This window comes from Diabrotica undecimpunctata, chromosome 3 (genome assembly GCF_040954645.1).
Source record: "Diabrotica undecimpunctata isolate CICGRU chromosome 3, icDiaUnde3, whole genome shotgun sequence".
Lineage (NCBI taxonomy): Eukaryota > Metazoa > Arthropoda > Insecta > Coleoptera > Chrysomelidae > Diabrotica > Diabrotica undecimpunctata.
In genome coordinates, this window is record NC_092805.1 from 138,406,196 (window position 1) to 138,419,139 (window position 12,944).

Consider the following 12,944-nt stretch of genomic DNA (forward strand, 5'->3'; position numbering starts at 1 on the left):
GGCTGGGTTTAATTAAATTGCTTACTTGCTTGCAGTTGATTGGTTACAGATTGATATAATATAAAATAAGGAATGGAAGTCAATAATATTAGTAGATTTTTAGATAGACAGATCAGTAGTCAATAATTGTTAATTATAATTCAAGATTAAAAAAATTAAGTAAAATAACATCAAATTAAATGCAATTAAATAAAATTAAAATCATGAATGTGTTGCTTGTGTGAGTCCATTTCAAAAGGTAAAAGAAATAATAAGTTATTATTATTTCAAAGAAAGTTTGTAATTTTGTTATACGTTATACATTTTGATTACAAATGTACATATTTAATTTAATTAACAAATAATCACTTAAGTTTGTTCTGTAACTTTGACTAAGCTGAGTTAGTTATCATAGAATAAGTAGTACAATTATTTATATTGTTACATTGAAATCAATTATTTAAAGTTTGTTAAAATATGCCAATATTAACACATCTAATAACTAAATCTAAATCTAAAAAAATTTTAGATTTTTATTAATATCATCTTATTTCATAAACTAGATAACTTAACTTACAGCATTTAAAATAGAAGAAGAACTGTCACACTTTAACCTACATTTGTCAAGTTTACCTCTAAAATCTGATATACAGCACATAAAAAAACTCATTGTCTCCTAGTAAGAAATGTAGTTCTTTTAAAAAATCCTCTCCTTTTAAATTAAATGTCTGTTTCGTCCCCCGTTTTTTAAGTGTTTTCTGTGTGTTTCTGTGTGTGTAAAAGTGTCTTAATTTAATTTTAACATAAAATTTTGTGGACTTTACAAAAATTTGCCAGATATTGCAACAACTTTATCAAAGAAATTTGATAACTACAAGCTTATTTAATTGCACACCCACACAATCTGTACATCCATTCTTATTCATTGTCTTACAACTGTCACCTTCCAAAACAAAACATAAAATCTCAATAAATAACACATATTTCATAAATATATCTCCAGAATAAATATAAATAACTTTAAATAACTTAATGGTATAGAACATTACTTTCATTAAACAAACAATACATTTCACCTATCTCTACTTCATTGGATAAAATCTGTCTCCTCAAGAACTTCCCCGTTTACTGTTAAACAATTACAATAGTTGACCTGAGTTCTCTAATCAACAATCCAAGATAGTTTGAACCATGTTCTTTCAACCATCAATTAATAGAGTACCGGCATGTAAGTAATGTTTATTTATTTGTTTATTTATTAATTCATTACAGTTTAATAGACTATGTTACCAATTTGTGGGTCTTACCTTGTCTGCTTAAACATTTTATTCATTTATAAAACCACAGACATGTAATATTGGCATAATTACTGTAATTTATATAATTTATATCATCAACCTATGTTTTATCTTTATTAGACAACACCCTAATATGGGATTATTATTTTCAGCATTTTAACTTTGTATCGTGACCTGAAGATGCTTTGCATATTATAGAAAGCGAAACCGGTCGTCCGATTCGTTAAATTAAATTGATTGTGAGTAAGTCTAACTTATTATTTCTTTTACCTTTTTAAATAAAATTAATTAAAACTAAAATTAAATTGAATAAAATTATCAAAACCTAAACATAATTATAAAAAATTATAAAAAATTGTAGAAATCATAAAAAATTAAATAAAATTATAAAAAATTATAAAAAATATTAAAAATTTAAAAAATATATAAAAAATTGTAAATAATTTTAAATAATTATATAGATCATATTGAAAATGTGCATGATAAATAAATTATATATAATATTTAACAAATTTTGAGAATAACCAAAATAATTAAACAAAATTTTTAAAATATTCTTCTGAAGCTATTTTCTTGTGGCATTTTAAAGTAATTACTACTTAAATGAGAAGAAGCCACAATAATTGTTTTAACTTAACCTTTAATTATTAAAGGTTAAGGTAAGTTACTTTAACCTTTAATTGTGGCCTATTCCTATTTAAATAAAATTTTTAAAGAAATAAATTAAGATTTTTAAATCTCAAAAAAAACTTAAATCTGTAGTGTTATTATAAAAAATATTAATAATTTAGTAACAAGCAGACATTAAATTTCATTAACTTACATATAGCAATAACACGCTATAAGAAGTATTTACGTCTGTCGGCACTCTTGAAGTGCCACGCTCTTTTTTTTTTAAATAACACTTTTTTTTAAACGATTTCCGGAGGTAAAGTCGAAGTGTCAAACATTATTTAAAATGGTAATTTTTATTACAATCAAGTGCGGCTTATCCCCATACAAAAATAATATTTACTTAAACATGCCACAAGAAAATAATTTCGAAACCTTCAAATATCACCTATATCAAATTTTCAGATAAATATAGTATACAGCTTAATTTAATATACGTATATATAATATATGTATATTTACCTCAATATCCCATAACTCCAGAAACACCGAGGAAGTTAATCCAATAATTTTGTTCATACTAAGATCGATCACTTTGAGTTTCGACAGCCCGAAAAACGTCATGTTGTTGATATCGCAAAGCAGATTCTCTGACAAGTCCAAATCTAGTACATTTCCCAGACCGGCAAATGCCTTATCTTCAATTTTTGTAATGTTATTTTTATTTAAACGAACGTACTTTAACTGCGGCACATTCAGGAAAACTGCGGGGTGAATTAACTTTATATTATTCTCACTTAAATCTAATTCCGTTAGAGAAAGGAGGTTCGAAATAGAGAATTGATCGAGATATTTAATCTGATTTTGCGCTAGAATGAGTTTCTGGAGCGACGTGGAGTTTCCGAATGCGAACTTTTCTATAGTCTCGATAACACCGAAAGTAACTGTTAGGTTTTTTAAAAACAACATCCTCGAGGAAAAGTATTTGGGTATACTACTTAAATCGCCGTTTTTGCTCGATATGACACTGAACTCCGCGAGATACGGTTGCGACTCAATTATTAACTTCCACATAAAATTGTCTTTGGTAACGCTTCCGAATATCCAACACTCCGCTGATGAAACTTGATGATATTTGTCTTTTGTGCAGAAACAACGGATGTTGTCATTATGAGAAGGTTCTAGATTACATATGTTGTCCGGGGAAGAGGAAATGGTTTTGCTTTTATTTCTGGAGCGAAGTTCTTTTAACGAGGCCTCGCTGACCCACAGCACTGCCAGAACTGTAGCTAATTTCATATTGAGTATCTGCAACAAAAGATTCAGGTTTAATATACTCGTTTGTATTATGTAAAGCATGTAAAGTTTATTTAACTCCTAAAGTAAAAATTTAAAATATACCGTTGTTCATTTTTGTTTTTGAATACCCTCATGATATTTACAAATTTGATCATAAAATAGAGATTATAACAAATCTGGTAGTATGGTCGCTTAATTTATTTTACAATTTTTTAATGTATATATTATTATTGATACAAATGATTGCTTAACCCTAGAATACTAACCTTATTTTTACCTTTATTCACACTAACCATTGTAAAATTTAATACGCTGAGAAAAAAAATGTGGTCACTGAAAAAGTATTTTATTTATCTTAATTTTACAAATTATTTTGTACAAAGAGATGTTTCTAAAAAATAAAAATCATAAAATAAAAAAATATATATAAAATCTACATTAAAAAAACATTCTACATTAAAACGATGACAACAAAGGGCGCGATGTTCACCACAAAATGGATGCCGGCAGTACTCGCAATAATGGGTTATCATTCGACGTTGTTTAGACGGAGAAAATTGACACATGGCATGTTTTGACACAATAGAGCATATTCGTTCTTGCTGCGGCTCCAGATTTAAATAATTTTTAATAAGCAACTTTCCCAAGCAGTTTAAAGTTGGCCAATTTACACGATGTTATAACCAAGGTTTTGTCAGTTGTTCAGATAAAATGACCATAAATTTTTTTTCTGGTGATGGTTTTTTTCTGCTGTCGTTATTGGTTATGATTATAAATTATCCAAGAGAATTATCATTTTCAGAATTATCAAATTATCATTCCATAGAACAGGCAAAGAGGTCATTTTCTTGTTTTTCTGAAAATATTCATGTTTCCGCACATTTGCTCAAATGTGTCTACTACGTACTTGGATGAATTATAAAATTTATTAACGTCTGGCTTCCCAGTTGGATCACATTCTACTGGCCTGTTGTGGATTGTGGACAGAAGCAGCACATACTTATTTACTTTTGTCTTATAGGGTACCATTGTTTTTTCACCATCGAAGCAAAATAACAAATGATCAATTTTACGATTTTTGAGATTTATCATCTTAGGAGGTATTTCTCTTTTATTTTGCCGTAGAGTACCAACTACAGTTAAATTGTTAGGAGGTTTTAAGAGCTCTGATGCTAGCAGTACTGACGTAAACCAATTATTCATGGTTATGTTACGGTTACTTCCGTATACACCCTGAGTTAATTTTTTTACATAATATCTTCCTAGAGGCAGTCCATTGTTTAAGTTCCCTTTCCTTATTACAATTCTACATCGAACATATATTTGGTACCTACGTCACACAGTATTACTACTTTCAGTCCATATTTGGCTGGCTTGTTTGGGATATACACCCGGAAAGGACACCTTCACTTAAAAGCCAGTAGCTGCTCATCGATTGTTATTTATGATCCGGACTTAAAGGACGTTTTGCAATTCTGGATAAAATCATTTCATATTTCACTAATGGCTGTTAATAGGTATGTTTTTTTTCTGTCTGGTCTAGACATTTGATCATCAAAACTTAAACATTCTATAAGAAATTCAAATTTTTCCCGGCCTATAGTTGCTTTATATATTTCACCAGAAATTTTATCATTAAACATTTGTCTTGTCGCTAAATTATTTTCTTTTTGGGCAGCAGCAGAAATAAGTAGTCCTAGGAGTGCATGCAATTCGTCAATATTTACTTATAAGTTTGTAAGTTTTTAGACTTTATATTTTTGTGTCCTAACAGAAATTTCAGCATTTGTATATCCTACAATTTTTGCCAAAGAGTTGGTTTTATCAGAGGGGCCTTGAAAAATATATACGAAAGTACGTTTTGGAGTTTTAGTACCAGCGTTTGGTTAAGAAGACCACCTGTGTCCATTTTTACCTTTTAAAGTCGATGGCAACCGAGTTTGCTTTTCTTTAGCTGCGATTTCTGGAGATTCACAGGGACCATAGACTAATGAGAGAAAAAATTGTTCTGGATCCGAAACTAGAAAGAATAGAATTAATCACAAAACCAAAAGTAACCGGTATAAATATTAATAGTCTAAAAGAAAACTCAGATCACTACCAACGGACAATTGATGACAAAGGACAATACATGATGAATGTCTGATAAAACTAAAATAATGCTAAAACAAAGAAGGGAAATGAAAGTAAGCAGCAATATACAGAGAATACAATACACAGCACTTTGTAAGACAATAAGGAAAAGTATTAAGTACGACATAAGAAAAAACAATGAAAGACTGGTAGAAAATGCAATCGAAAACAAAAAAAAAAACGAAAAGAAAACAAGAAAAGCATTAATCATTGGGAAGAAGTAAATCGTTGGTCTAACAAATGCAAACACCAGAATTATAGACAAAAATGAAATAATACAACTCGTAACTAAATTTAACAGCAAACCTTACAAAGCCCCTGACACATTTGAAGAAGTAAGTAGTAACCAAGAAGATGTATAACAGTGGAATTGCTTAAATACGCTAGCAATAAAACCTGGAAAATATTAGCAGGCATATTTACGAACTGCCTAAGATCGAGATGCATACCAGACCACTGGAATACAGCACACATAATTCTCATTCATACGAAAGATAGCAAAGAGGATATCTAAAACTACAGACCTATAAGTCTACTACCAATCGTATACAAGATATTCACAAATATCATCAACAACAGATTAACAAACACATTAGATGCTGCACAGCCGAGAGAACAAGATGGCTTCAGAAGTGGATTTCTTCTTCTTCAGAAGTGCTGGTTATTTTATGTGTACGTATTATCGGCAAGTTACTCCATCTCACCGTACTAAGCTACCCCTGCGTCGCAATGGTTGCCAGATCGAAGATTAATAATTCGATTTGGGCGTAATGATAGAAAACAATAAAATAATCTCAATAAAACATAAAACTTTTAACCAATCGTCAGTAATATTACAAAACTATAAATTACTTATGAGTACAATTTATCCAAGAAAAAATTCTCGTAATTTTGTTGCAAAATTTAATATAAATGAAAAAACTAAAATCCAGTATTTCGTTCTTCTGTCTGTTCTTTTAACAGGTTCAAAACAACATCAAATGATAAAGATTATACTGAAATTAACAACTATCTCATTTTACATTATTTTTTAAAATTTATTACACGATCAACAAATACAAAGTAAACTTAACAGGGTGTGCAACGGAATAAACTTCATTACATCAAAAAGTAATACAATCAGAAACTTGCTAAATAATGTTTAGATGCTCTGTATTTTGCTCTGGTGTTCTAATTTTCCGCTAGAACACGATTTTCATTTTTAAGTTTAAGCCAATTATTACTTAGCTTTTCATGCCTAAACAGGAATTCCTATCAAAACTTTGCTCTAAACTTTTGAAATTTTTCCATATCTACTTAACTGCTTCTGAAATTCTAAAGCAGCGGTTGCAGCTAACAATATAATATCTATTAAAATTCGAATCTTTTGAAAAACTTTTAATTATAGCTTACGGTAGCCAGAGGCGTGCGATGTGGTCTTTCGATAACAATCATGATCTTTCTGCAGATATTTTCGTTATAAACATTAAACAGTTTTAACAATATTAAATGTATACTATTATTTTTTTACAGATTTTTTACAATAACATCAATAATTATTAATTACATAATTAATAATTAAAATATAAGAAAAAATTAATAAAAACTTTTTTAATTCCTGGGTTTGTCAGTCTGTTCTGAAACAACACTTGAATATTACTTAAACGTTTTGTCTATTTGCTACTTTCCAGATATACATTAGACATAAAATATAATTGTGTATTTTATATTTTTAAAAAATTAAAGTTCTTATTGAAAATGGCAAATAGCTGAAAAGTTTAAGCAATAATTAAGCATTTTATTTATAACAGACCGATAAACCTCTCTTCTTCATGTGGGCAATCAACATGGCTATTCTGACTTTGTTTACTGCAGATCTGAATAGTTCAGCAGATGACAATCCGAACCATTGCCGCAAGTTTTGGAGTCACGAGTGTCTTCTCCTCCCTGGACCCCTTCTGTTGTCTATTTTTCCTTGAACGATCAGCTGTAGAACTATATATTTATTATGTCTCATAAAAATGTCCGATTATGTCCGATAAACCTAAGAATTAAAAAATCTCTATTTAAAAATTCACTGATCAAATAACAAATAAAGTTCACATAACTATATATGTATATATATATATATATATATATATATAATATATATATATATATATATATATATATATATATATATATATATATTTTTTTTTTTTTTTTTTTTTTTGAACCTATTCTCTATCCTTCCATTGTTGAATGTAGTCCTATCTTGAGCTGTTCTCTGCCATGTAGGACCTCCTTGTTTCCTGATGTCATCTTTCCACCTCATCTGTGGTCTGCCTCTTAATCTCTTTGTATTGTATGGACGCCACTTTCCGATGGCATTGTTCCATCGTCCGTCTTGGAGACGTTCATTGTGTCCAGCCCATTTCCATTTCAGTTTTGCTGCTTGTTCTATCGCGTCTACTGTCTTTGTTCTGGTTCTGATCCACTGGTTACGTTTTCTATCTTTAAGTAATATACCCAACATTTGTCTCTCCATCGCTCTTTGTGCCTTCCTTATCCTATCCAAATTGGCCTGTGTAAATGTCCATGTCTGTGCTCCGTAGGTGAGCATCGGTATTATACAGGAGTTGTATACCTTGCTTCGTAAGTATAGAGGGATTATTTAATTTCTTAGAACGTAAGAAAGTTTGCCGAACGCTGCCCATCCCATTCTTACTCGTCTCGATATTTCAGCTGTTTGATTTTCTCTGTTAGCTCTGATTGCTTGTCCTAGATATATATATATATATATATATATATATATATATATATATATATATATATATATATATATATATATATATATTCATTTACCTGTTCTATTTTTTCTGTATATTTTTATTGCCTCTTGGTCTTCCGTGTTTGTCATTACTTTTGTTTTGTTGAAGTTAATTTTTAGGCCTTTTTGCAGTGATTTTTTATAAAGTTCATTTAGCATTAATTCTAGTTCTTGTCGTTCCGAGGAGATCAGGAGTATATCATCCGCATATCTAAGGTGATTTAGGTACTTTCCGTTAATACATATTCCTCTGTTTTCCCAATCTGTTGATTAAATCTTCGAGAGTCAAGGTAAACAGTTTAGGTGAAATTATATCGCCTTGTCGGACTTCTCGTTTAACTTTTATATTATCCGTTATTATTTTTTTGGTCGTCCAGAATTACGGTCATTGTTGCGTTTTGGTAAATATCATGTATCAATTGTCGATATCTTGAATCTATGCTACTATTGACCAGAGCTTCTTCCACCGCAGAGTGTTCAATGCTGTCGAAAGCCTTTTCATAATCAACGAATGCTAAGTACAGCGGAAGGTTGTATTCATTGGTTTTCTCAATTAAGATTTTAAGCGCATATAGATGGTCGATTGTGCTGTATCCTTTCCTGAATCCGGCCTGTTCCACTGGTTGGTAGTTATCAAGTATATAGGTTAGTCGGTTGTTTATTATTCTTGTGAAGGTTTTATACAGTTGTGACAAAAGGGAAATAGGACGGTAGTTGTTTAGGTCTGTTCGGTCTCCTTTCTTATGTATTAAGACATTAGGCTCTTGTCATCCCTGTGTGACTCCACGTCTAATTTCAATTTCTTATAAATTTGATATTTGACTCTGAGGTCGTTGTAGTCAGTCTTCTTTGATTTCAGGACATTCATAAATTGTTCATGTCGTACTTTATCGAATGCTTTATTATAGTCAATATAACATGCGTATATATCTTGATTGGCGTCCAGGCATCTTAGTATCAGTATGTTAAGTGAAAAACGAGCTTCACGCGTCCCTAGGCCTTTGCGAAAACCCAATTGTGTATCTTTAACGTCTATGGACTACCCATAGGTGCTTTAAATATTTGGCAGTAGAATTTATCATTAAAGTTAAAATAGGTATTTTTAAAAATATATTTTAGAAGCAATAAAAAACTATCTTTAGACACTGTTGTATTATTCTGAATTAAATTTCATCTTGATTGTATTATATTGATAACCAGATTTATTAATATATTAGTAAATAACAATATAACATCTAACAAAATTAATGTATCTTGTACATCTAACAAAATGTATCCCTTGCATTATAGCTCGAAGATATAGTTAGTACGTATTCGTATAGAGCTTACATTGGATCTAAGCGTGTACTTTCTTTATAAGTACATTTTTGGTAAGCAGTAAAGTTTGGATAAAAACGTATTATTATAGTCAGTTTTTTGCCAAATTCTTAAATTATTTCTGACAATCTTTAATAAGTTTATTGTAAGAAATTTGTATCGTATAAATTTTGGACCCAGAGACAGAAAGTCAGATATTTTTTTTGAATATTAACACAAGATATAATTTTAAACCAATTACTGTTGTCATTAAATAACTTATTTATTTTGTGAGTGTCGTTAAAGTCAAAGTTGTCAAATTTGTTGGTGTTTTGTATCTCAATATTACTAAACACACAATCAAAAGATTACCTTAAATTAGCTTCAAAATTATGTGTGCAAAATATTCTGCAATATAGAATTAACTTTACTAATAACTTTTTGGAAATATACTAAATTATTGCAGGTAATTTTACGTCTAAAGCTCAAGTTTTTTTATATAAATGTTCATAATTATGTCATTACCTGTATACGGAATAATTTGAAGATTTTTTGTACTGTTTTGAACGTGGTTAGGAATAACCTTTGCGGTTCTACATCGTAATAACAATATTCTTCTGTTGGTAATTTTAGCAGCTTTTAAATTTAAACTGGCCTATCTTTTAATCAACTTTGTCTCGTTTCCATACATCGCTTGAATTTTTTGACAAAAACCCATCATTAAACAGCAAAACTGGTTGGATTATCGACCGAAACATAAGCAAATAATTTTGTAGTAGTAGTAAGTTTAATTTCTATTAGCTAAATAAATAAATCAAACGTTCTTCTATCTCTTTCTCCCTATCTTTGTCCCTCTCTCATTCGAAAACAAATTTGGTTTAAATTAATGAAATGCATTTTATTTTTATTCCAAATTAAAACAGTAAAATTAAAATTTTTATCAATAATTAATTTCAATTTGCTTTAATATACAAAATCCTTTTTAATTGATATTTGTCAGAAGAAATTAGTATGTGAATTTTGCTATCCACTCTAATTAATAATGCAATACCGATAATTGTATGGATTTGTCACTTTTTGGGAGATTTATATTTGATCACACTAGCGTTATGTTTGTAAAATAATATGTGTTGAATCTATTCTAAAAGCCAACTGAACTGGTACCTGAATTGAAAGTTGAAGTGGTGAAAAATTGATGAAAATTTTCCAAATAAAAAAATTATTTTGAATCGATTTATATGTTAAGTAATGCATTATCTAGATCTCTTTTTGTAACTTATTTATACTCTTATCCTGTTTTGTTAAGCCATTTGAGTATGATGTGCGTCTAATATTTAATGCAAACAGTGTGCAAAAAATGGACCTTCATTAATAATTTAATTGTGCTAATATTTTATGTGCTGGAAAAAAGGTAACATTATCAAGCTTCCAAAAAAAGGCAACCTCACACTGTGCAAACATTGGAGAGAAATAACCTTGCTTACTGTCATAAATAAAAAATTTTTGCGACCATCATACTGAAAAGAATAACAAACAAGGTTGAGTTTCGAGCTAATCAAGCAGGCTTTAGGCCAGAATCCTCCTGCATAGACCACATTAATACTGTGAGGGTAATAATGGAACAATCGGTTGAATGGAACACACCCGTATACATGGTTTTTGTTGATTTTAAACGTGCCTTTGATAGCTTGTCTTACGCTGCTCTATGGAAAATTTTAGAGCTAAGAAACATCCCGCAAAAAATATTTTCTATTATAAAGTCACTATATACTGATGCGAAATGCAGCGTGACACACAATGGGATCAACAGTGACGAATTCAACGTACTTACTGGAGTTAGACAGGGATGCGTGCTTTCTCCTTTTCTTTTTAACATAGCTATAGACTATGTTCTCTCCAAACTAGACTCCGACACAAGAGGGATACAATTAACACGCTATTTACTATCGACAATATGCAGATTGAAAATGTGGAAAACTTTACGTATCTTGGAAGTGTCATAACAGAAAACGGAGGTACAGAAGACGATATTCGTATGAGGATACGAAAAGCTCAACAAGCTTTCAGAACGCTCAACCCTGTTTGGAGATCTGGCGAGTATACTATAAGGACAAAGATCCGAATATTCCGATCAAATGTCATGTCTGTTCTACTCTACGGATGCGAAACCTGGAAAGTGACAAACGCCCTCACAGACAAACTGCAGGTCTTTGTTAACAGATGTCTACGAAGATTTGTTCGTATATTCTGGCCTAACACCATCAGAAACGACGATCTGCTACACCTGACCGAACAAAAGAGGGTACAAAATGAAATTAAGTCCAGAAAGTGGGGTTGGATCGGTCACACACTCCGAAAAAATGGTTGCAGTATCGCAAAGACTGCCCTAGAGTGGAATCTCCAAGAAAAAAGAAAAAGAGGTCGCCCAGTACAAACTTGAAGAAGATCCATCATGGACGAGATAAGAGGCCAAGGAAAGTTTTGGAATGAGGTGAAGGCCTCAGCGCAAAATAGAACCCGATGGCGCGTTCTCACTGAAGCTCTATGCTCCACTTAGGAGTTCAAGAACCTTATCCTTCTCATGTATGTAAACACATCAAAAATGTCTAAGGAACACAAAGTATTTTCTGATACATACATCAATTTTAATTGGATTTTAATTGACATACAGTAATAATGCTTAATTAGTCAGCAATAAATTCAGCTTAATTTTATTGCACTATAATTTCTTAATGATGGATTAATCAATGAAAAGCTAAGAAGTGTACTAAGTTAATGGGGATTTTTAACAAAAAAGTCAATATAAAATATAATATAGTTGTCACAAACATCAAATAAACTTATTAAAAATTTTAATTTTAGTTTCAATATTATTATTTTATTTTTAATCTTGTACTAGAAAAAAAGAGACAAAGAGACAAAGAGACGGTAAAAGGGATGGGCGACTTGCAACTAATATAAATATCTAACCAAAATATTTAATCAAGAAGGAATATACAACCGAGAAATTAACATACCATAAAAGTAAAAGCTACAAAAACTACTACGATATGGTTACCCTCCTCCTCCTCAGTCCTAATCCCTTTTGGGATGTGGTGACACCATCAGGCCTTTACAGTTTTTGCACGATTTCTCTCCATCCTTCTCTGTCCTGGGCTAGTTGTTCGGCTTCATGTAACCCTTGGTTAATTAGTATTTTTGTTTGATCTATCCAACGGCTTGGAGATCTTCCCCTAGATCTCTTTCCTTCAACTCTACCCTTGACTATCAGTTTTTTCATCGTACCTGTTCTTCTAGCAATGTGTCCAAAATACTGCAAATATTTTTGTTGTATTTGTTTAAGCAATCTATCTTTTACTTTAAGTTGTTCTAATATCGATACGTAATGTTGGTTTTGATTCAATATTGTTTGTGTGATTGGTTTAAATTCCCTGGATAGATATCGGACTTTGTTATATAGCTCATGGGATTGCATGTCTCTCTATTTCTTCACATTCTTCATTTATATGCTGTTATACGGCTATATAATATGCCGTCTA

The 12,944-nt window shown here is 30.6% G+C and overlaps 1 protein-coding gene across 1 annotated transcript in view; it reads right to left on the reverse strand.

Annotated features, from left to right (window-relative positions):
* Nucleotides 1-12,944, reverse strand: part of Con (leucine rich repeat protein connectin) — a 1,033,948-nt gene that overhangs the window by 201,871 nt on the left and 819,133 nt on the right. The window contains exon 5 of the mRNA XM_072527025.1: nt 2,412-3,197. Coding sequence (XP_072383126.1) covers nt 2,412-3,188 — 777 coding nt within the window. The 5' untranslated portion in view covers nt 3,189-3,197. The remainder of the gene's footprint in view (nt 1-2,411; nt 3,198-12,944) is intronic.